Here is a 22,322-nt window from a genome sequence, read left to right as displayed (position 1 = left end):
GGATCTTTTTCAGTTTAAGATTGAACTGCGAGAACACTGAGGGAGCGAGAGTGTCTGCCTGGCAAAATCATTTATTCAAGCTAGAATCCCATTCTGCAAGCTTGAGAATCCTGTTACACATTTAGAACAGAGGAGATCCTGAAAAGCTGCGCAATAACCCCAAATTCCCTTGTTCAGGGAAGACTAGCTACCTAATGTGTTTGCTTTGCACTCAGATCAAATAAGCTTTCTGATAAATGTAAGTCTCTTGTTTGTGTCGAGATGTCAGATTAGCTCAATTGGTAGCACTCTTCTTCCGAGTTGTGGGTTCGGGTGTCAGGACAGTATTAGTACGTATACACATTGTCATTCTCACATGGTTATTAATGGGATTAGAGCCGATAGCCAGAGGTGCCATCCTTTGGATGAGATGTTAAACCGAGGTTCTGTCTGCTTATTCTTCAGGTGAATATTAAAGATTCTATGAGTCTGTTTAAAAAGACAAGTTTCTTCTAGTTTCTTGGCCAGCTATCCTCCATACAAAAAAAACTCATGGATGTTTGTCATAATAATTCTTGATTTGACCTAGTACCATTCCCATCTGGAGGGCATCTCAAAGCGCTTCACAAGATTTACTGTGGTATAATGACTATATGTTTTATTTCTGGTGAACAGCTAATTTGTGCACAGTGATGCCAGCAAAACAGCCAGGAGTGAATGACCATTTTTGTCTGGGGGAATATTACCTGGTTGCCAGGACAACTAGGAAACACTCCCTTTTCTTTATAAACAGCGCCGAGGGATCTTTAATATCTATCTGAACAGGTAATATCTATCTGACATTTTACAATGCAGCGCTCCCCCAGCATGTTTTGGAGTCAACCTGTTCAAAGTCTCCCTGTGGGGTTTGAATCAATAACCTTCTAATGAAGAAGTGAGAGTGCTACCAACTAAGCCAGGCTGACATCCTATTGCAACAACTATACTGTGCATAAATTGGCTGCCATTACTGTCCATAGTAAAGTTCTTCAACATTTCAACATAAGGCGTTTTATTTGTTGGCACTATCTATATTTTTTCTAAAATTAAGGACAGGAGGAATGTCTGGCACTTGTTCTATCTCTTCTGGAATTTTGCCCCAAAACTATATAGTCAATTCACTTTACAGTATATTCTCTGTGGCGCTTTGAGACGTCTCAAAGACGTGATAAGGCGCTAGATCAAATGCAAGGATTATTATTATTCTCAATGTTCTGTTTTGATATTATTTCCACTAAAGCACTTTGCAATTCTTACCGTCTTCAATGACCACAGACATAAGCAGGATTCACCCAGCTAGAGATCTTCTTCAGCCCCTCCACAAACAGACACACAAAATACATACAAGTAAACATTATTTGCCCCTCAAGTCTTTGCTCTTTTATTGACCAGAAAGCATGAAAATCATCTTTTGCCATCTTAGCTCCCTGATTCAGGCTGAAATTCTAACTATTGTGAACCCGCAGGATGATTTTGTCCTAAAATTTAAGATTGTGCAGAATTGTGAAACAATTCTAAAACTCAGTTTTAATTTGGAAGCCTTTTTTTATGAATTGAAATTAAGGATTTTTCACAATCATTGTTAATCTTAAATTTTAACACAAAATTGTCTTCATTAGGCCTCTAGTTTTCAAAGATAAGCAAATTAATGATATTAAGCAGGTTTGGCCTCATTCAGTCCTGATCAGTAGCACAAACATACTCTGTGCTTGTGCCAGTCAGGCACCTGCTATACTGGGACACTTTTGCTACTGGAACCTGTTTGGTAATTCATGCTGTTCCAGGTGTCATGTCATTCCACCTGTCTAAACGGATGGCCTGGTGATGCAAGTCTGAACTTGGCATTATTTTAATAATGCTACAATTTATACACTTCCCAAACAGAGTGTTGCGTTTGTTCCTCCGAATCCAAATGAATTGGTTAGTGCAATACGTCTTCTTGAAGTTTTCCACTCCTGGGCTGTAATGGGGACATAATTCAAGTCAAAGTTCGGGTCTGTGCTGTTGAGGTTCACAGTGGGAGGCAACAGCCCATGAAAGCAGGCCAAAGCGGTGAAGGCAGCCTCCATGGCTCCAGCTGCCCCCAGCAGGTGGCCAGTCGCTCCTTTTGTGGAAGATACAGCAAGGGAGTGCAAATGTCCTTCAAATAATCTCTTGATAGCTTGGTTCTCCGCTGCATCCCCTAGTGGTGTGGACGTGGCATGTGCATTGATGTAGGTCACATCCTCGGGCTTTAGCCCAGCATCTTTAATCGCAGCAGACATGGACCTGTTTTTTAAAAAAAAATTATATATTAGGAAGATAAAGGCAAACTGATATTCACCTAAAGCTCCAAGCCCTTTGGAATGAAACAAGCAAAATCATTAATTAACTATGGTACGCAGAAACATATCCAATAATGTGTTACTCATCATTTCAGAACCAAATCTAGTAAAATTCAAAACTGGAGGTCACAAAGTGTGGTCTGACATGCGTTGTGCTAAAAATTTGATGAAGCAGCGGCTGTTTTGTAACCCACCTGTCTATCCACAGATTACATTAATCAGATCTGAACCTGTATCAGTAGACCAGCTCGTGAGTTCAAAAGGCAGCTTCACGCACAGACAGGCTTCACTCGCTGTAACTCGGTCACTTGTTTAAAAGTGCTACCCATCAATATTTACAAAACAAAACTCTTGTTTGGAAGAGAATGATCTTAGTGCGTTGCAGGCAGGTCAGTCGGTGTTTATGATATAGTGTGCGTTGATGTGATTTGCTGTGAAAGGGTTTTCCTGAGCACAGTTCCCCAGCCCTGTACTGATCTACTGTTCCGTACTCCTGCCGTGTCAGCAGCCTTACAGCATGCCCTGGGAGACAGCGCTGGCAGTTGTTAACTCAATTCTGAATGAAATGATTTTATTTTGCCTGCAGCAACTCACAGCAGTAACTGGTTAAACTCCATTAGGAGAATATGCTTTGGTGCAGTTGCATTAAAATAACAAATTCAAGATAAACATGTCCCTATAGTACTGTAGTGTGTATAGCTGTAGCAGCTTCAACATGTGACAAAATGTTTTTTCACCCAAAGATATTAATACATAGTGAATAGCCATCAATGTCGCAAACGACTGTGTAATTAAATATACTGAACTATAACAAAGTAAAACAGTTGTTTTTTAAAAAAAATCTGATATCAAGGGTCATAGTGCAGACATCAATAAGTCTGAGTAATTGGTGGAACAAGGGTAGAAATGTGATAAATTAAGAATTAGTGGTTAGGTGATGCTAAGCTTGGGTTTTAAAACCCTAAGGATATTAGGAGGAAGGGGTGACTACAGGAGGTAAACTGTTATGTGAGACACATGCATATAAGTAAATGGGACTGAAAGGACTGCTCTTAAAAGAGCCAGCACGGACACGATGGGCCAAATGGTCCTTCTGTGATGTAACTTTCTATGGTTCCACCACTTTGAGGTTCTGGAAGATGACATGCTGAGACTTATTTTCAACAATATACTTAAAGTTGACGCTTTCAGATTTTAATTGCTAAATATCTGCAATTCTTGGGTTTTCTAATTTTCTCCAAGTAAAAATAAATTCCTATTGTTATGCATCAATTGTTAAAAGGTTGGAAGTTTGCCACAGACATCACTTCCTGCACAAGGCACAGGCAGGCAGCGCTGCTAAAAATTGCTTGCAAAAATGTAAATTGTTGTTGGTACATTAACACTCAGTGGCGTCATGCTAACACACAGTGGGAGCTTGATATGGAAGTTTGACATGGCTCATCACTGTATGGTGCCAAGGAGTGATAACTGTAACAAAGTAAAACTTTTTTTTTAAAAAATCAGAAATATTGAGTAATAGTCAATAAAAATCTACATAGAAATACTGATCATTATTCACTGGATATCATGGAGCATAGCTAGGATTCTGGTTTGGTTTCCATCCCTCCCATTTGATTCCACCCTCACTCCACTGAGTTCCCAATCTCAGCTTTGCTGTGGAACGCATCAATTGTAAAAGTGCTCAGGCCCAACCTATTGAGTCACCTTGTGCCTATGAGCTGTTGAAGTCAGGCATCTCCTCTTGGGACATCCTCCCGACCTGAAAGGCGCTGTACAAATGCAATTTTGTATTGTATTGTGGCTGCCTGCAGTAACATTGACAGAGACTGAAGAGGAGATTGCTCACTCTCCCACTGGAAAACGCTTTGTGCATAGACAGGCGACAAATCAATGGATTTCAGACACATTGTACATAAAGTTGCAATCAGATTCAAGAAAATGTTGCACAAATTGATGCAATATTATAGTTGTGAAAAATCATTCCTCAGAGGAATGAGAGGTTCAGTTTAAAACTGCCAATTTTAACTTTTTCCAACCTTTTTCTTTCTTATGACATTAATATCTCAACTACGTAATGGACATTACGCAGTGAAACCATAAAACACACATCTGTTGAGCAGCAGGAGCTATGTAGAAATACCAATCATTCTTCAATGAAAACTAAGCACGTTTCTGGACTTAGTGCAAAAACTATAGAATTATTGTAGTTGCTTCAAAAGTCCATGTTGAGTGGACATAAAATAAAATGTCACTAAATGTGCTACTTAAATGTGATCTGCTGTTATTGTATTTATCATATCTGGACTGTTCCAGTGATTCCATGACAGCATTGTTGAAAATAGATCATTGTTTCTCTTCCCCTGACTCCAGCAACATTTTTATTTGAATGAAACTTAAGAGTTAATTGCCTGTAGGTCAGGGCCCCTGCTGTTTGACGACCAATACCCTGGATGTCCCCAGAAATCCATCTGTTACAGATCTGCTGCGTTCAGTATGGCACAGTGGTTCTCTTTGTTTGTGGCTGAGTTTCCAATTTCTGTTTAATATCTAAAAGATGCTGAACGATAGTTTGATTGCCATTGTTTCAATTACAAACCAAGTCTCGCTGATGAATTTGGGGTTGGTAGTGATCTCGGTTTAGGTGTATTGTCTACATCTAGTGGTGCACATGTGTTTTTGTACATTATGTTGTGATGTAAAACATACTGTAGGGCTTAGAAATTATTACGAGCTCCAGATGGTCAGTTTTACTTCAGGATAAACTCACTGCACAGATGCACAAATTTCAACATGTGAAGTTACCTTAAGTGCTTGGAAGTAAATAATTCAGATCCCCAATCATTGGGAAACATCATCAACTATTGGGAACAAGTTTTAGACACGAGGTGACTCAATAGGCAGGCGCTGAGTGTTTTTTCTAAAACACTATTGGGGAGAAATCCTAACTAGAAATTTACAACACAGGAGAAGGCCATGGCCAATCGTGTCTGTGCTGGCTCTTTTAAGAGTGATCTTTTCAATCATGGTTATATTTTACAATAAGAAAGCCTACTGGAGTAGTGTAGTTGAATAGTCTAAGACCACTGGATTTAACCCTACTCATTTGGGGGCCATGGGTTCATATCCCAACACCGTGAAAACTCGTTCTCCTTAAAGGGAATTAGACAAATATTTGAGAAGGGGAAAATATAAAAAGTTATTGAGAAAAGGAAAAGAAAATGGGACAAATCAATAAGTCTTTCAGAAGGCCGGCAGAGGGACTACATGCCAAATGACCTTCTGCTTTGCAGAATACAGTAAACATTGCAATTGGAGTCTAGAAACCGTAGATGAGAATTCCCTCAAGGATCATATCCAGAGGCTCCTCACTCTACTGAAGAAATTCTTTAGGATCAATTTCCCCAAACTCCACCAGTGGCCTGTCATCGAAAGCCTGTATAAACAAACTTTAGCCTGAAAGAGAAGAGTAACAATTACCTGAATGCTCCGTCCCCATTGGGGCTGGGAGCTGTGATATGTCCGGCATCCCCAGAGAGCCCATAACCCAGTATTTCTGCATAGATTTGTGCGCCTCTCTCCAGAGCATGCTTGTATTCTTCTAGGACCAGCACTGATGCCCCCTCTCCCATCACAAAACCTTCTCTCTCAGAGTGGAAGGGCCGTGAAGCCAATTTGGGATTAGCGTTGAAGCTGGTTGAGAGCGAGCGTGCTCTGGCAAAACCGGCCAGGGACAACGGGCTGACAGAAGCCTCCGTTCCTCCAGCCAGCATTACCTCAGCATCTCCGTGAAGGATAAATCTTGAAGCATCACCGACAGCGTGTGCCCCTGTCGTGCAGGCTGTCGAAACAGCATGGTTTGGCCCTTTGAGTTTATACTTGATACTGATGTGTCCAGCTGCCATATTAATAAGTATCTTGGGAACAAAAAATGGGCTCACTTTTTTATATCCCTTTGTTTTGAGGAGCACAGCAGCATCACCAACCACCTCGAGGGGAACCATACCCATGCCAATAGCTACGCCAGTGACACACTGCTCCCTCTCAGATTGCGGCCACCAGCCAGCATCTCTGAGGGCAAGTTCTGCCGCTGCTATTCCCATTATTGTGGAGTCTGACATGGACTTTGCTTCAGATTTTGAGACAAATGAATATTCATTGAATTCTCCTTCCCCAACACCGCGAGGCACCAAGGCAGCTACCCTGCATGGCATCTCTTCATATTCCGCTCCCTCCAGAGCCTCAATGCCCACGTCCCCTTTCAGGATTCGATTCCATGTAAGCTGAGTGCCGACTCCGAGGGGAGATATCAAACCGAGCCCAGTGATGACAACTCGTCTTTGTGGAGGGGCTGTGTTGCTGAGATGTCTTGTGTTCCAATTTGCACTTGCATGTTTGGGGTTGAAGAGAAGAGAGTGTAAAAGTTTCAGTGGCAGTGGTTTTCTTTGAGGTAACATATTACAAGATCTTCACGAGTGAAACACACTTGTTTGAAGATCAAAGGCCAGAAATGTTCATGGAAATCCAAAACTACCGCTGCAAAAGCAAAGCAGAGATTGATTACTCTCAGGGTCAAAAACAATGCTGCCTTCGCACACAATACACCCATTCTCTACTTATGAACTCAAGCTTAAGGATGAAACATAGAAATATGGCGTTCCTTAACATATGCTTACTTGAAATAAATCAGGGTTCAGCAAAACTATCAGTTCCAAATTGTTTATATTTAGTTTTTTCTTTAGTTTTGCTTATGTCTTCATGATGTGGTATGTTGGGTCATGTACCACACCATTCCTCAATACATCTGCTGGAGGTTAGCAGATGTGCTCCCATCCCTTTACTAAAATAACAGCCAACAAGTTGCACTTTCGCATACGATGAAAGTTTCGAAGAGCCAATAGAGAGCTTTGAGTGGGGGGAGAAGGAAGAGAATTTAAAGTTGTGGTCAAAGAGACAGATCTTTAGGAAAGTTCTGAATATAGAGAGAAAAAGAGCAAAGCCAAATGAGTTTGGGAGTGAATTGCAAAGAGTGGGGTGTAGTGGTCGAAGGGCTCTCTGCCCTGCTCTATATAATTTTAGAGTCAGCTCTTTGGGTGTTCATGAAAGGCTCCAGGTGACAACTTATGATTTTGTTTTCACTCATAATGAGATCTCTGACTTCTGCTCAGTAACTCAACAACAATGCCAAAATTAAGTTAACACTGTGTGGAGAATTGCAGATGCAAACCTGCGTTGAATTATTCTATGGCATTATGCACTTCAATACCACACACTGTGCCAACCAGCCACCAAGTTCAGTGCTATTTTAAGAACTGTGTCACAATGTGCATCTGTAGAAGAAATGGTTTGTTTGTAATCAGATCCACATGTTCATTAGCACAAAGCATTATAGCCAATGCAGATTGCTCACCAAAAGTGAGAATACCACAGAAGGGCATGAAAGAAATGTCCTATCAGCCAATCTTCCTCCGGAATTATGTTTGCCAACCCCACCCCAACCCCCCAAAAAAGATGCTGAATAAGTTGCAGACTATGATGGCACAAGTACTACAGACCTGAATTGAACACTCCTTGTGTATGAGCCTAGACAATGATTATCCGGCAGGAACTCAATTCTGGAAGCATCACAGAGAAACTCATGCTGTTCTGGTCAAAGTCCAAAAAGTGCATTTACAGCATGTAAGTAGCAAAGTCTGGTCGTATAGCCATATTAGAAAATGTACTAAGAAAAATATTACTAATATATGAGAATATGGCCTTAATTTAACTGCATTTTCTGTAACCTAAGACTCATTATATAAGTGTTCCCAATAACAGAGTACCCTTATTAAATAAAACTGAAATCACATGAACCAAATAAGTCTATGGAGTTAAGGCCCACATCATCCTGTTGATGTCAGTGAAACTCATTATCACCATTTCCTGATCCACAACAAATAATAATACTTATGTTTGAATAAATACAAGTAATAATATTTGCACTTGCATTTATAGTCTGTCTTGTTGAAATGTCTCAATGTGCTTTACAAGTAATTTCTGTTGCGTGTAGTGATTGTTTATTTGCAGGCAAACATAGCAACATATTTACACACACAGATCCCTCAAACAGCAATAAAATCATAGACACATTTATCTGGAGATACTTGGCCAGGATTCTGGTGAAAAGCTCTTCTCTTTTCAAATAGTATAATCTGAACAGGCAGGTGGGACCTCAGTGTCTAATCCGAAGGATGACCATTCTGACAATGCTGCACTTCCCAGGCTTTCCACCGGAGTGTCAGCTGAGACGAAGAGGTCAAATTCTGATGAGGCCTGAGGATGTGGGTTCAGGTTACAGTCAGACTCAACAATTTTGGAATTGGAAGAAACTTATTTTAGAGGATAAAGAGGGGCTTTGTCACCCTAATCATTCATTCCTTTATTCAATTGTTAGTGAAACACAACAATTGTATTGTAGCTCAGTGGTTGGAGCACTCGCCTCACAAGCGAGAGACCTGAGTTTGATTCCCGGCAATTCGATTTGGGCATGTTTCCTTACTCCACACGCCTGTTTACTTAGCAGCAAGTAGGGTAATACCCGGGGATAATAATCCCTTAAAAAAATAATAAATTGTTCACTCAATCCACAACTGTTTGTGGGACACTGCTGTGTGCAATTGACTGCCTCGCTTTGCCCACAAATATAGTCAATTCACTTTACAGTATATTCTGTGAGGCGCTGTATCAAATGCAAGGATTATTATTATTTGATACAATAGTCTATCCAATGAGTAGAGACTGGAGGAACTGGGACTTCATTCCACTGGAACAAAGAAGATTGAGAGGATGACCCGATTGAGGTCTTTAACATTATGAGTTGTTTCGATAGTCGACAGGGAGAAATTATTTCCAGTTGTCATTGTGTCAGTGACTAAAGGGCATGAATTTACAATAGTAGCAAATGAGGAGGTGAGGAAAACTTATTTCATGCTGAGTGGCTAGAATACGGAATGCTCTGCTGGGAGCGGTGATTGAGGCAGAATCCATATTCGCTTTCAAAAGCAGACAATTTAGATACATACCCCAAAAAAGGAAGTAAATGGAAGTTGTAGAGTCCTGTAGCTCAGTGGTTAGAGCACTCGCTTTGCAAGTGAGAGACCTGAGTTCAATTCCAGGCAGAGGGCGAAACCTTGGGCAAGTTCCTTACTCCACACAGAGCCCTAATAATAATCCCTCCAAAAAACAAAAATAATAAATTGGTCCTTTTCAATCTATGACTGTTTGTGGGACATTGCTGTGCGCAATTGGCTGCCGCGTTCGCCCACAAATATACAGTCAATTCACTTTACAGTGTGTTCTGTGAAGCGCTTTGGGACGTCCTCCCGACGTGAAAAGCGCTATATCAAATGCAAGGATTATTATTATTATTATATTACAGGGCTCGGGAACAGACAGGTAAACAGTGGTCCAGGCGGCCTTCTCCTTCTCCTTTGCTGTAGATCTCTATGGTGTTGTGAGCGCGACGGCGGCGGTGGGTTTGAGAAAAGTGCACAAGGAGATTTTTTTCTTCAAAAGGGGAAAAAATCTGCAATAAAAAGGGAAAAAAAATTGAATAAAAAAAGGGAAAGTTTGGAACCGCACAGCAGGTGAGAGCCCTGTGGAGTGGCTGATGATGACGTCTCCCCCCCCCCCCCCCCCGGGCTGGGACAGGGCTCACCTGACTCACCTCACCTGTGCGCACGCGCAACCCGGACAACTGTCACCGGAGGGCGCGGCCCGTGACTTCACAAAGGGGCGGTGGCTCCGAGACACCAAAGAGCGGCCGGGCCGGCAGGCAGGGCAGGCAGGGCGAGCGGGCCGGCGCCGAGAGCCGCGCCGCTTCCTCTCGCTCGGAGGACTGGAGAAGCACTTCCGGAAGAGGAAGGAGGCGGCTGGGCCCCGCCTGAGCTCCCAGACTGCTCCCTCTCTCTCTCTCTCTCTCTCTCGCTCACTGCTCCTGGCGGCCTCACACCTTTCTCGTACGCAGGACGCTGTCGAGCCAGGGGTCAGGCGACGGATAGTGACCCGGAGCCGCCATGGTGTCGGAGGCGGTGAACGCGCTCGGCGACAACCCCGACGAGCGCTTCATGGACGCGGCGCGGCTGCTGCTGACTTACGCGGACAACATCCTGAGGTGCGGGCGGGCGGGCGGCTCCTCGTTTTATTGGTTCACCTTTTATGAACGGGCGAGGGAGGGCCGTGCGGGCGGTTACGTGGCCAAACCCACGGTTTGTGTTTTTTTTAAAAGAAAAGCTTTTACTTGGGGCTGAGATTGTGGTGAATCCCTCCTCTCTCTCTCTCTCTGTGTGTCTGGGATTCCACTAATATGTGGTGTTGTTGATGATAATAATAATAATACTAATCCTTGCATTTGATATAGTGCTTTTCACGTCTTCGAGGCTTCTCAAAGCGCTTCACAGAACACACTGTAAAGTGAATTGACTGTATATTTGTGGGCGAACGCGACAGCCAATTGCGCACAGCAATGTCCCACAAACAGTCGTAGATTGAAAATGACCAATTTATTTTGTGGAGGGATTATTATTAGGCGTGTGGAGTAAGGAAACTTGCCCAAGGTTTCGCCCTCTGCCTGGAATTGAACTCAGGTCTCTCACTTGCAAAGCGAGTGCTCTAACCACTGAGCTACAGGACTTCAGGACTTGATTATTATGATAATATATTATTACAATACAGTATTACTGACCTTGTGGTTAGGTAAGGTCAGGCTCTTCAACCTTGGATTGAGATGCTGGTCCAAGGCAAAGATTATGCAATAATTAATATACTGTATAATAATCCTCATTTTGTCTTGTTCAATCATACAATAATATTAATATAATATATAATAATCCTTTATCAAGTCGTTGAGCGTCCACGTCATTTTTTTCCTTGTCATTGGTGTGACTGTTTTGTGGGATAAATCCCAGTGGTTCAGATCCCCAGGCTGGTGCTCGAGTTGTGCTGTGGAGACCCGGGCAGAGGGGAGGGAACCACCTGGATCATCCCCCAAATTAAAGGTTGAGCTAATTTGCACTTGAATAGCGGCTTTTGAATAAAATACTGTATTTGAAAGTGCTTCAGAGATGATGGGAAAGAAGAAATACTTAAGGTTATCGACCAAATAGAGTGCTTTAAGCAAAGGAGAAGAATAGTAAAGTGAAAGGATTTTGAGAAAAAGTGATTTCCAATACCTTCAGTGAAACTAATACAGCAGGAGAAGAGGTGTTCATGATTGCAAAGAGCAATGTAAGGACGTGCACCAGAAAATATTTGTTTACAAAGGGTAATTAATGGCTGGAATGGGTTACCAGGAGGGTGGTTGAGGCCAAGACGTGAGTCATTGAAGAAACTACTCAAAGCTATTGTGGGATGGTAGTCAGGCGTATATTTCAGAAGGATATGAAAAGGCTGAAGGGCCTTTATTCATATCTTTCTTTTGAAGGTGAATTCTGGTGATTGTAAAGTTGTTAAACTGCTTGTGAGGGTGATGCCTCTCGTTGATAACAGTATGGGGTCACTGTAGCCAAATGTTTAGGTTTTGCAATTTGTAATGTACAGTCAATTCACTTTACAGTCTATTCTGTGAAGCGTTTTGGGATGTCTAGAAGACGTGAAAAGTGCTATATCAAATGCAAGGATTATTATTCATGTAGTGCTGCTAACCAGATTGAGTGTTGACTTTTTTAAAATTTTAAGAGCTGGTAAATTTTTAGTGAAAGCTTTGGTAAAGATCCTTCAGATTATTTAATCTCATTCTTCCAGAATACCAACATCAATCTCTTTTCATTGGTATCAAGCCATTGTGAACACTAGACATTTTTACTAGAAAATTAAACCTTTACGTTGCAGAAATTACATAATACCTCATATTTGATACGTGCAAGAGTATCTGCACGGACAACAACAATATTCCATTCATAGAGCGCCTTTTACGTCGGGATGACGTCCCAAGGCGCTGTACAGTTGGGTCAGGACCCGAGCAGTGGGGAAATGGTCAGGGTGAGGGAAGGGAGGGAGCGAGGAGGGGGTAGAGAGTCGAGAGGGGAGCTGAAGGCACGGTCAAAGAGAAAGGTCTTGAGACCGGCCTTGAAGGAGGAGAGGGAGGAGGCGGCGAAGGCACTGGGGATGGAGTTCCAGAGCCTGGGGGCTGAGAGGCTGAAGGCCCGGCCACCGATGGTAGGGCGGTTGGGGCGGGGATGTGGAGCAGACCGGAGCCAGAGGAACGGAGGGTACGGGCAGGTAGGTAGGGGGATAGTAGGTCAGAGAGGTAGGAGGGAGCAAGGCCGTGAATGGCCTTGTAGGTGAGGATGAGGATCTTGAATTCGATCCTCTGGGGGATGGGGAGCCAGTGGAGGCGAGCGAGGGTGGGAGTGATGTGGTCCCGACGCCTGGTGCGGGACAGTACACGAGCTGCAGAGTTCTGAATGACCTGCAGCTTGTGGAGGGAGGTGGCGGGAAGGCCGGCGAGGAGAGAGTTCCCATAGTCCAGCCTTGAGGTGATGAAGGCGTGGACCAGGGTTTCAGCCGCGTGAGGGGTGAGGTAGTGCCGTAGTCTGGCGATGTTTTGGAGGTGATGGAAGGCGGTGCCAGTTGTGGCGCGAATATGAGGGAGAAAGGACAGCTCAGGGTCGAACAAAACGCCGAGGTTCCTGATGGCTTTGAGAGGTGGAGAGGCAGACAGGCAGACTGTCAGGACATCGGTGGTCGTGGAGTTGAGGGTAGAGGAGGAAAGGTAGAGTTGGGTGTCATCCGCATACATGTGGAAGTTAACCCCATGTTTGCGGATGATGTCACCGAGGGGGAGCATATAGAGGGTGAAGAGGAGGGGACCAAGGACAGAGCCCTGAGGGACACCACATGAGACAGTACGGGGGGTGGAGGAGAAGCCATTCGTGGAGACAAAGTGAAGACGGTGAGAAAGGTACGACCTAAACCATTCAAGGACAGTGCCTTGAAGGTTGAGGTGGGAGGACAAGCGGTGGAGTAGGATAGCGTGGTCAACCGTATCGAATGCTGCCGATAGGTCGAGGAGGACGAGGAGGCAGAGGGAGCCCTGGTCACAGATGGTCAGGATATCATTGGTGACCTTGACCAGGGCAGTTTCTGTGCTATGGGCAGCACGGAAACCTGACTGAAGGGGTTCGAATAGTGAATGGGTGGAGAGGAAAGAGCGCAGTTGGGAGGCAACAACTCGTTCCAGGACCTTGGACAGGAAGGGGAGGTTGGAGATGGGCCGGTAGCTTGATAGCTGCCGGTAGCTTGTCGTGTCTTAGTGTATCCCTGAATTGAAGTTATGATAATCAAGATGTCTGTCTCACTCTTAATGTCTAGATTGTTATTTATAGAAGTTCTATACTTTATATCCTGAGGGGAAACCGTTTTTCGATTGATCAATTTTATTTCTGTGCAGTTTTAATTCATAAAATTATCAGCAGCAACTTTTTAATATAATGAACTGAACTTTTTGAGTGGCTTACCATTTTGATACTTATAGCAGCATAGGAAACCAGGAAGAGGCCGTTCAACCGATTGATCCTGCTCCACCAGTTTGGGATTTTGGCAGATCTTTTAATCGTATGCCCCACCATTGTATGAATACCTCAATAAGATGACACCATAATCTTTTCTGCCCTACGTAAAGTAACCCAGTCTCCTCAGTCTCTCATTAAGGCTTTTTATGAATGTGTTTTAAGTAAGAAGTAGCTTTTTCTGCTGAACCAAGCGTTGCAGCTGATGTCCTACAGTTGGCTATTGTGGAAACTAGTTCTAATAAAGACCACAACAACAGGTGTAGGTTATTTGACCTGTCCACTCTGCTTTGCTGTTTAATACTCATGGCTTCCTATTTATTTTAAACTAATTTTGTGCTCTTTATTGTGAGGCACATTCTGGCAATGCTGTAGGAGGCGCTCCAAAAAAAAACACAGCTGCGGCAGATGAAGGCTGTTATGAGTCAATTACTGGGATGCTGAAAAATGGAAGCTGTACAGTGCATCATGCAGCACTCGCCAGTTGTTGATGGCTTGGAAATTGTGCTGCTATTGTAGTATAATAATAATTCTTGCATTTGATATAGCGCTTTGAGACGTCTAGAAGACGTGAAAAGCGCTTCACAGAATATGCTGTAAAATGAATTGACTGTATATTTGTGGGCGAAATGCGGCAGCCAATTGCGCACAGCAGTGTCCCACAAACAGTCATGGATTGAAAATGACCAATTTATTATTGTTTTGTTTTTTTGGAGGGATTATTATTAGGCGTGTGGAGTAAGGAAACTTGCCCAAGGTTTCGCCCTGCCTAGAATTGAACCCAGGTGCGTCGCTTGCAAAGCGAGTGCTCTAACCACTGAGTTTCAGGACTCCACTATCTGCACTAATGTGGAGAATGGTTCAGTTGTGATCACAGTACAAAAGGCTGTTGCAAGTAAGCTTCCCAGAATGGATTTGTCATTTGTAAAGAAAAACAGTTTGTTAAAACATTCACCATTTTTTTTTTTTGGTGATGCATGTAGGCTGAAGAAGGCATTTTTCAAGTTTTGTGGCTGAAATATTCTTTGTAATTGCAGTTGAGATTCAAAGACCAAAGTAATTTAATGTGCCATTAGGGCTGCTTTGAACTCGTTGTGACTTATTAACATCTATTGTGTTAATTGTTAATTGTGCCATTGTGTGTAGGGAATTATAAATGGGTGTTGTAATGGAAACTAGATTAAGTGTTTCTTTTAAAAATCTTATCTGAAGTTCGCTTGGTAAAATTACTTTTTATCAAAAGAATAGTTTGATACTTTAATGGATGTGCTCATGGTATTTCAGCCTACAATTCATTGCCGCTTCTGCAACTTATTAATAACAAAATAGGTCCAGACAATGTATTAAATCATTACCATTGACTGTTTTATGACTGTTTGCAAAAGAGGTGTGTCACAAGATGCAAGCAATATGCAGAATTTAAATGTATTTGCATACATGCTGGATATTCTACTCCATAGTTGATGTCCTGTAGCTCAGTGGTTAGAGCACTCGCTTTGCAAGTGAGAGACCTGGGTTCGATTCCCGGCAGGGCGAAACCTTGGGCAAGTTTCCTTACTCCACATGCCTGGTAATAATCTCTCTCAAAAAATAAATTGGTCGCTCAATCCATGACTGTTTGTGGGACATTGCTGTGTGCAATTGGCTGCTGCGTTTCACCCACAAATATACAGTCAATTCACTTTACAGTCTATTCTGTGAAGCGCTTTGAGATGTCGAGAAGACGTGAAAAGCGCTATATCAAATGCAAGGATTATTTTTATTATCTACCGCTCTATGTACCAAATATATGATATAGCGGAATGTGCTCTATCTGCAGTAATGCGGACCAACCCCTTGCAGTTATGAAAACATTATTTGGTTATCGAGGACTTGTTTCTAGTGCTGTGCGACTCTGCTAAGATCAGGGTTATTAATGGAGGAGATGCTGCACAACTTCCTCTTGAAGACATGATAAGATGCTATATCAAATGCAAAGATTATTACTAAATGAATGCAGGAGTGACAAGTGTCCTTTATTATTGCTCAATGAACTGACAGGCAGTACAGATGTTTGGCTATTTTAAATGAAAAGTTGGAGGGGGGAAAAAAATCTTCCACAGAAACCCTGCTTAAGGAAACTAACCAAATTCTTCATTAACCCGGGCATAGAGAAGATGATTTGGTGGGGAATGGACCCATTTGTTTCAGCGATACCTGGCCAGTTGCTCACACAGACACACGTCTCTAATGTGAATCTCTTTTATTTCCTTTTCTTTCCCTCTTCAGTATTAACTGGTAACATTAATAATCCTTGCAATTGTTACACAGCAACTTGCATTTATATAGCACTCTTCATGAGGGGCAGTGTCTTGGAGTACTTAACAGTGGCCGAGTGATTTTATGAATGGCAAAGCTGGGGACACCGGTGAGGAAGGCATTGGAATAATCAATATAGAGATTTGTCACAATGTCAGGGTGTCTCAAACACTTCTTGAGATTGACTGTAAAGTTTTTTTTGACTGCGGGCGGATGAGGCAGCCAGTTTGTGCACAACAGTGTCCCACAAACAACCACTGAATGTACAAATTTCTCTGGGAGACTGTTGGCCAGGACATCAGAAGAAATTTCTTTTTCAAAAAGTGCCATGGGACCTTGTTTTAATGTTTGTTGTCCCATTATGATTGTAGTTAGAAGACTATATACGTTTGTTGTTAGTCGATTGGCGGATTGCTTTTCCGGGGGTAATAATCCCTTCAAAAAAAAATTAAATAATAATTTGGTCACTCAATCCACAACTGTTTGTGGGGCACTGCTGTGCGCAATTGGCTGCCGCGTTTCGCCTACAATATATACAGTCACTCCACTTAAAATATATTCTGTAAAGCGTTTTGAGATGTCTCAAATGACAACAAATGACATTTATATAGCGCCTTTCAGGTCAGGAGGATGTCCCAAGGCGCTGAGCAGTCAGGCATGTGGACCCGAGCAGGGGGCTGGGATCAGGAGTGGCGGAGGGCAGCGAGGGTGGGGATAGGAGGGTGAGCAAATGAATACACGGTCGAAAAGGAGGGTCTTGAGACGTGCTTTGAAGAGGGCAATAGAAGGAGCAAGATGAAGGGACTGTTGGATGGAGTTACAAAGAGTGGGGGCAGAGAAGCTGAAGGCCTGAGCGCCGATGGTGGGGGACATGAAGCAGGCCGGAGCATGCTCAGCGGAGGGAGTGGACAGGTTGATATGGGGTGAGCAGGTCACAGAGGTAGGAAGGAGCAAGGCCATGGAGGGCCTTCAAGGTAAGGACGATGATTTTGAACTCTATCCTCAGGGGAGCCAGTGGAATCGGGCGAGGGTGGTAGTGATAGTGATAGGGTCACAGAGCCTGGTGCGGGAGAGGACACGAGCTACAGAGTTCTGGATGATCTGCATCTTGCGGAGGGAAGTGTTCGAAAGGCTCACAGGTAGGGAGTTTGTGTAGTCGAGGGTTTGAGCAGCCTGAAGGGAGAGGCAGTGGTGGAGCCGGGCGATGTGGGGGAAGGCAGAGCGGGTCATGGCGTGGATGTAGGATAGAAAGGACAGTTGAAGGTCAAACAAGACAGCAAGAAGCGTTTCGAGATGTGATCAGGTGCTATATCAAATGCTAGGATTACTTATTATATTTATTATTTGATACATGCACTGTAACATTAAAGTTGGGATATTGTGCTTGTTGAATTGTGTTCCTATGCCTTCAGATGTTCAAACTCCCCCTGTTTTAGTGCTTTACTTTGGCTATAAATATTGAATTTTTAGAAAAAATAGTAGTCGGAAAGCAGAAAACGATTGGTTTAAAACAATTAGTCTTAATAAATACTTTGAATATTGTTGATATTTCCTGTTAAGAATGAATTAATTGTATTGATCTAAATAATTTGTCATTTGAAGTTAAGGGGGGAGGTTAGAAGAAACATTTTTGTGCGTCAATAGGTTATCAATATAGAATTCTTTGCTGCAAGTGGTTGTTGAAGAAGCTGAGTCAGAACATAATTTAAAAGCAATTGGCTAAAGATTTGAAGAGGAAGAATATAAAGGGAAAGAGCAGGGATTAGGAATTAGAACGTATTGTCCTTTTGGATGAACTAACAATTTTTGTCTTGATTCGACAAGTGGCCTCTGACTGTGCGAGAATTTGTTTATTTCAAGGTAGGAGTACAGTGCTCTGTTCCATTCAGTGCCACTTTCCTGCAGACTAGTTTTCCTTAACTGCTTTCTTGCTTAAACAATATATCGTTATGTAATTCAAAAGGCTATTTAAATAGTCTTTCACCAAACTTAATTTTTTTGGTGGGAGTTGTTAATAGCATTAATAGGAGTGTTGATGTGTGAGTGAGAAATATATTTCTAATGTTTGTTATGAGACTGAAATATACAATGTACCCTGCAACAAAAAATAGAAGAAGGCTGCAGAGTGCGCACCATATTTCTGGAACTCCAGCTTTTATTAAAATATACAACACAGATTTACATTTATAAAGTGTCTTTCTTGTTGGGAGGATGTCCCAAGTGTAAATCTAACCTTTTTCAAGATGCCGTAACAAGAATTTTTTTTATACCGTGGTAATGTGACTATTAATGCATGCATATCTAAGGTTGTAACTATGTGGATCTATAAACATGTGAATTTATATCTAGAGCATCCACTTTGGCAAATATTATTTAAGGATAGAGGCTTGTAGATTTAAAGCTAATATTTAAAAATTGTGAACTGATTGATAATGCTCAACTACAAAGCGTTCTTTGAAATTCAGGTTTACTGCAATTTATATTTTGATGAGGTCTGTTGAAAAAATCTAACATATTTGAGCATGCTTACACTCTGATAAAATGACTGCCTCAAAACCTATTCTTCAAATCCCTTGTGTAATTTATGAAACCTAAATTTATGAAAAATAAAATTTATGGCCTTCAGACTGGATAGAAACAGTTACTCTAATGAAGCACCCTCTTTTTAGTTCATTTTGTATAATTCATCACCCGTTGTAGAAACCTTACTGAGACAGCAGTTCCACCTCTTCATGTGCTCTTGATGCACTGTTGTGATTGGGAGGGAAAAGGCAATCCGAATAAATTTAAATAAGCATTTTGCCTGTGGTTCTGCTGTATATTAAAAATAGTGTCTGACATGGATCAGAATATTTTTAATGAAGGGTATTCAGAGAATGGAACTGCACACTGTGTTGTGACTTGCTGTTTGTATAGTGCAGCTGTTTCCTAGTCTTGGAACTAAATCTAGATGAGCAATGTTCAGCAATCTTAACAGTTCACCATGTGGTGTTTGAATTCTACATATTGTAATGCGTTGCCTAATGTTTTCTTGTTCCCGTAATGATAGCTTTTGAGCTTGTGTGAATTCCTGCTAATTTACAGCATTAAACTCTGGAGATTTTATACCTAAAATACTTTAATCAGAATTTTGTCCCAGTGTGGGTAAATGTTCCAGTTGAATTGTGTAAGTTGCTCTGACTGAAAAGAAGACTTATACATGCTTTTTAGTAGCGGGGTGCATCATTTGAGTACCATTTGCACTAGACATGGTGTGACTTTGTACGTTCTTGACTTGCTGGAGGTGGTAGTATTTTGTAATTTAATAATGCTTGCATTTGATGTAAGACCTTTGTTGTTGGGAGGATGTCTCAAAGCCCCTCAGAGGATTTACTGTGAAGTTTGGTGATCGTATATTTTATAGGAGAATGCAGGAGTAAATTTATACACAGTAATGTCCCAAAAATGCCTATGAAGTGAGTGACTAATTTAGTTGGAGGATTGTTGGCCATGTCATAGGGGGAAACACTTTTCGCTTTTCAAATAGTGCCATGGGATCTTTAATGTCCACCTGAGCAGGCAGACAAAATCTCCTTTAACATCTCTTCTGAAGGATGGCGCCGCTGTCAATACAATCCAGTCCCAGCACTGCATTCGAGTGTCAACCTAGACTGAATTTAGAGTTTAATCGTGAGAAGGGTAAAAATAAAAATGTCACTGTCGTGTAAATTGAAAGTTAGACTCTACGAAAAATTTATGTTTAGCTTGTTGACTTCTCAAATGTTCCATCTCTTGTGCTCTCAACAAGTGTTCAATTCATATGAATATCCTTGTTACGGTTGTGTCTGGTTGATTTATTTGCAGCCATGAGTAAATTTCAAAGCTTTGTTCTGCTCTCCTACGGTGGGATCTCATCAAAAATCTAGTTAGGAAGATATCTGCATTTGATAAACTACTGAAGGTATCAAACAATGTATTTTGTGTATGACAGAAACCCAAATGAAGACAAATACCGATCGATTAAGATAGCGAACCCAGCCTTTTCCACCAGACTGCTACCAGTCAAGGGAGCGGTCGAATGTCTCTTCGAAATGGGATTTCAAGAGGTATAGTATGACTTTTTAAATTGAAGTGATAGAAATACAGGAACATGAGGAGGTCATTGAGCCTGTTCCACTAGTTTATTAGATGTTGGCAGATCTTTTAATCCAAATGCCCTTTTTGTATCCGACTGTCCCTCTACAGCTTTCTGGGGCTGACATTACATTTAATATGGTGCCTTTCATATGGTGTGAGGTGGCAGAGGAACATCTCAAAGCACTTCACAGGTTAACAGTAAAGTGGATTGATTGTGAGTTTTGTGGGTGAAACACGGCAGCCAATTGGGCACAGCAATGTCCCACAAACAATCATGGAGTCAGTGACCAGTTTTATTCATTGGCAAGAATACTGGAAGAAAGTCTCTTTGAATAGTTCCATGGGATCTTTAACGTCTACCTAACCAGGCAGACGGGACCTTCGTTTAACTTCTCAACAGAAAGACTGCACCTCTGACAATGAAACACCCCCCAGGAATGCATTAGGGGTGTCAGCTGAGGCTACATTGTATAATTCCAAGTCCTGACATGGGGTTTAAGCAGAGAAACTCCATTAAGTTTAACAGCAGAAGGCTCCTTGGACAGCTTAAGAGACAATTTGGAATCCCCTGATCCTGGAAAAGTGCTAACTGCTAGAATACAAATTCATCCGATTTTGAAAAGAAACTGCAATTACACATCGACCTTCAAATAATACATTGCAATGTTGATTGTTGATGCTCTTTTTGACCTTGCAGGATGAAACCCATCTTGTGTTTCCCAAAAATGCTTCCGTAGAAAATCTGCAAAGAATTCGAGACCAGATTGCTACAGAAAGAAGTCGGAGGATGACTGGTAATAAATCTCCCCCAGCACCACGGCCTTCTTCAGCTTCTGCCCAGGCTCAACCAAGAGAGTCTGATGTCTCATTCCGTGCTATGCCATTTTTAAGTGAGCCATCTGGGCAGCCTCCAATAGCTGAGGTAAGGGTTTGTTATAACATTTCCTGCTACAGACAGCATGCTTACCAGCAGAGATTGGCTGATTTCATATGTGAATAATGGAACATTTTAAAATTAAAGGTTAGGTGGGCATTCCAAATCTGAGCACAAATACCCAGTGGTTCATAAGTCATGTGAACCATACAGACTTGCATCCTTGAAATTGTCCCACAGTATCCTTTTATTATAATCTATCTTTTCAGTTCTGTGTGAGAGTTTTTGTTCTGCATTTGATGTGACAGCAGCAGCAGCTGGTGGTGTGGATGTTAGTGATGAATACACTTCATGCCTATGATGCACGATGACATTCACGTGAGATGATTAACGATGGTGGAGCCTGTTCTACAGTTAATCTTTGGGGAATTCCTTTTGTCCTCTGTACATTTTAAATCATTAAAGTGGTTTCACTTTCATGAGATCCAACATTGTGCGTTTAATCTCCTGCACTGTGTCTTGTTAGTATTATGTAGGTTATGGCTTTGTTCTGCAGATGGATTTTGAACATCCCAATTGCACAGAGTGATTGCATGTAGATTCCAAATTTCTTTGCTTTTTTATATATGCTCTAGTTGGGATGGTCTTACTTAATCGTGGAGTCTTAATCTTGAAGCTACTTTTTTATGTTGTGTCAATCTGCATTTTTTTATGAATGAATCAATACAGTATCAAATGTGGATGACTTTAAATTAAATTTGAATATATGGTAGAGATTTCTAATATTAATTGTATTCAGTTTTGAAATTTTTAAACTACTCTGCTTTCTTGATATCTTCTTTCTCCCCTCTACCTTTCCCTGCCTCCCTCAACCTTATACGTTTAACTAAAAGGAGGAGGGGAGGTATTTCGGGGAATAAATGATGTTTACGCAATTCGTGTTTTGCGTACATGCTATTATACCTTCTGCTTGGTCAGGAATAACCTCATTTATATTCTTACAGCCTGCAGCTCCTCTAGTAGAGCAGCTGGTTGAAATGAGATTTAGATCTTTTTAACATTCTTTTGATTAGGAACCAAAAATAAGGCTCTCTGGATAGGCTTAATTCAAGGTCGGGTACTAAAGTAGAATCTGCTATAAGGTGG

General features: G+C 41.9%; 2 protein-coding genes across 7 annotated transcripts in view; one reads left to right on the top strand and one right to left on the bottom strand.

The window, feature by feature from the left end:
• Positions 1 to 1,375: 1,375 nt before the first annotated feature.
• Positions 1,376 to 10,492, bottom strand: oxsm (3-oxoacyl-ACP synthase, mitochondrial). 5 transcript variants are annotated; one of them, XM_007895504.2, is made up of 3 exons: positions 10,478 to 10,492; positions 5,823 to 6,878; positions 1,376 to 2,286 (listed from the first exon to the last, which is right to left on the bottom strand). In XM_007895504.2, the coding sequence occupies exons 2-3, from the start codon at positions 6,797 to 6,799 to the stop codon at positions 1,884 to 1,886; spliced, it is 1,380 nt and encodes a 459-aa protein (XP_007893695.1). In that variant the 5' UTR covers positions 6,800 to 6,878; positions 10,478 to 10,492; the 3' UTR covers positions 1,376 to 1,883. The 5 variants fall into 5 exon arrangements, with proteins under 5 accessions (XP_007893695.1, XP_042187832.1, XP_042187833.1 ...); XM_042331898.1 differs by lacking the exon at positions 10,478 to 10,492 and adding an exon at positions 9,758 to 9,841; XM_042331899.1 differs by lacking the exon at positions 10,478 to 10,492 and adding an exon at positions 9,775 to 9,841.
• The window catches only part of ngly1 (N-glycanase 1), a 29,295-nt gene continuing 17,243 nt past the window's right edge, over positions 10,271 to 22,322 (top strand). Inside the window, exons 1-3 of one of the 2 annotated variants that reach the window (XM_007895506.2) lie at positions 10,271 to 10,494; positions 20,157 to 20,271; positions 21,000 to 21,224. In XM_007895506.2, the coding sequence (XP_007893697.1) occupies positions 10,397 to 10,494; positions 20,157 to 20,271; positions 21,000 to 21,224 (438 nt within the window). In that variant the 5' untranslated portion in view covers positions 10,271 to 10,396. The other variant, XM_007895507.2, reaches the window with a different exon arrangement.

The sequence above is a fragment of the Callorhinchus milii genome, unplaced genomic scaffold (assembly GCF_018977255.1).
Source record: "Callorhinchus milii isolate IMCB2004 unplaced genomic scaffold, IMCB_Cmil_1.0 Scaffold2, whole genome shotgun sequence".
Taxonomy (NCBI): Eukaryota; Metazoa; Chordata; class Chondrichthyes; order Chimaeriformes; family Callorhinchidae; genus Callorhinchus; species Callorhinchus milii.
Note: the sequence above shows the minus strand (reverse complement) of the source record. Positions and strands in the feature narration are given on the sequence as shown.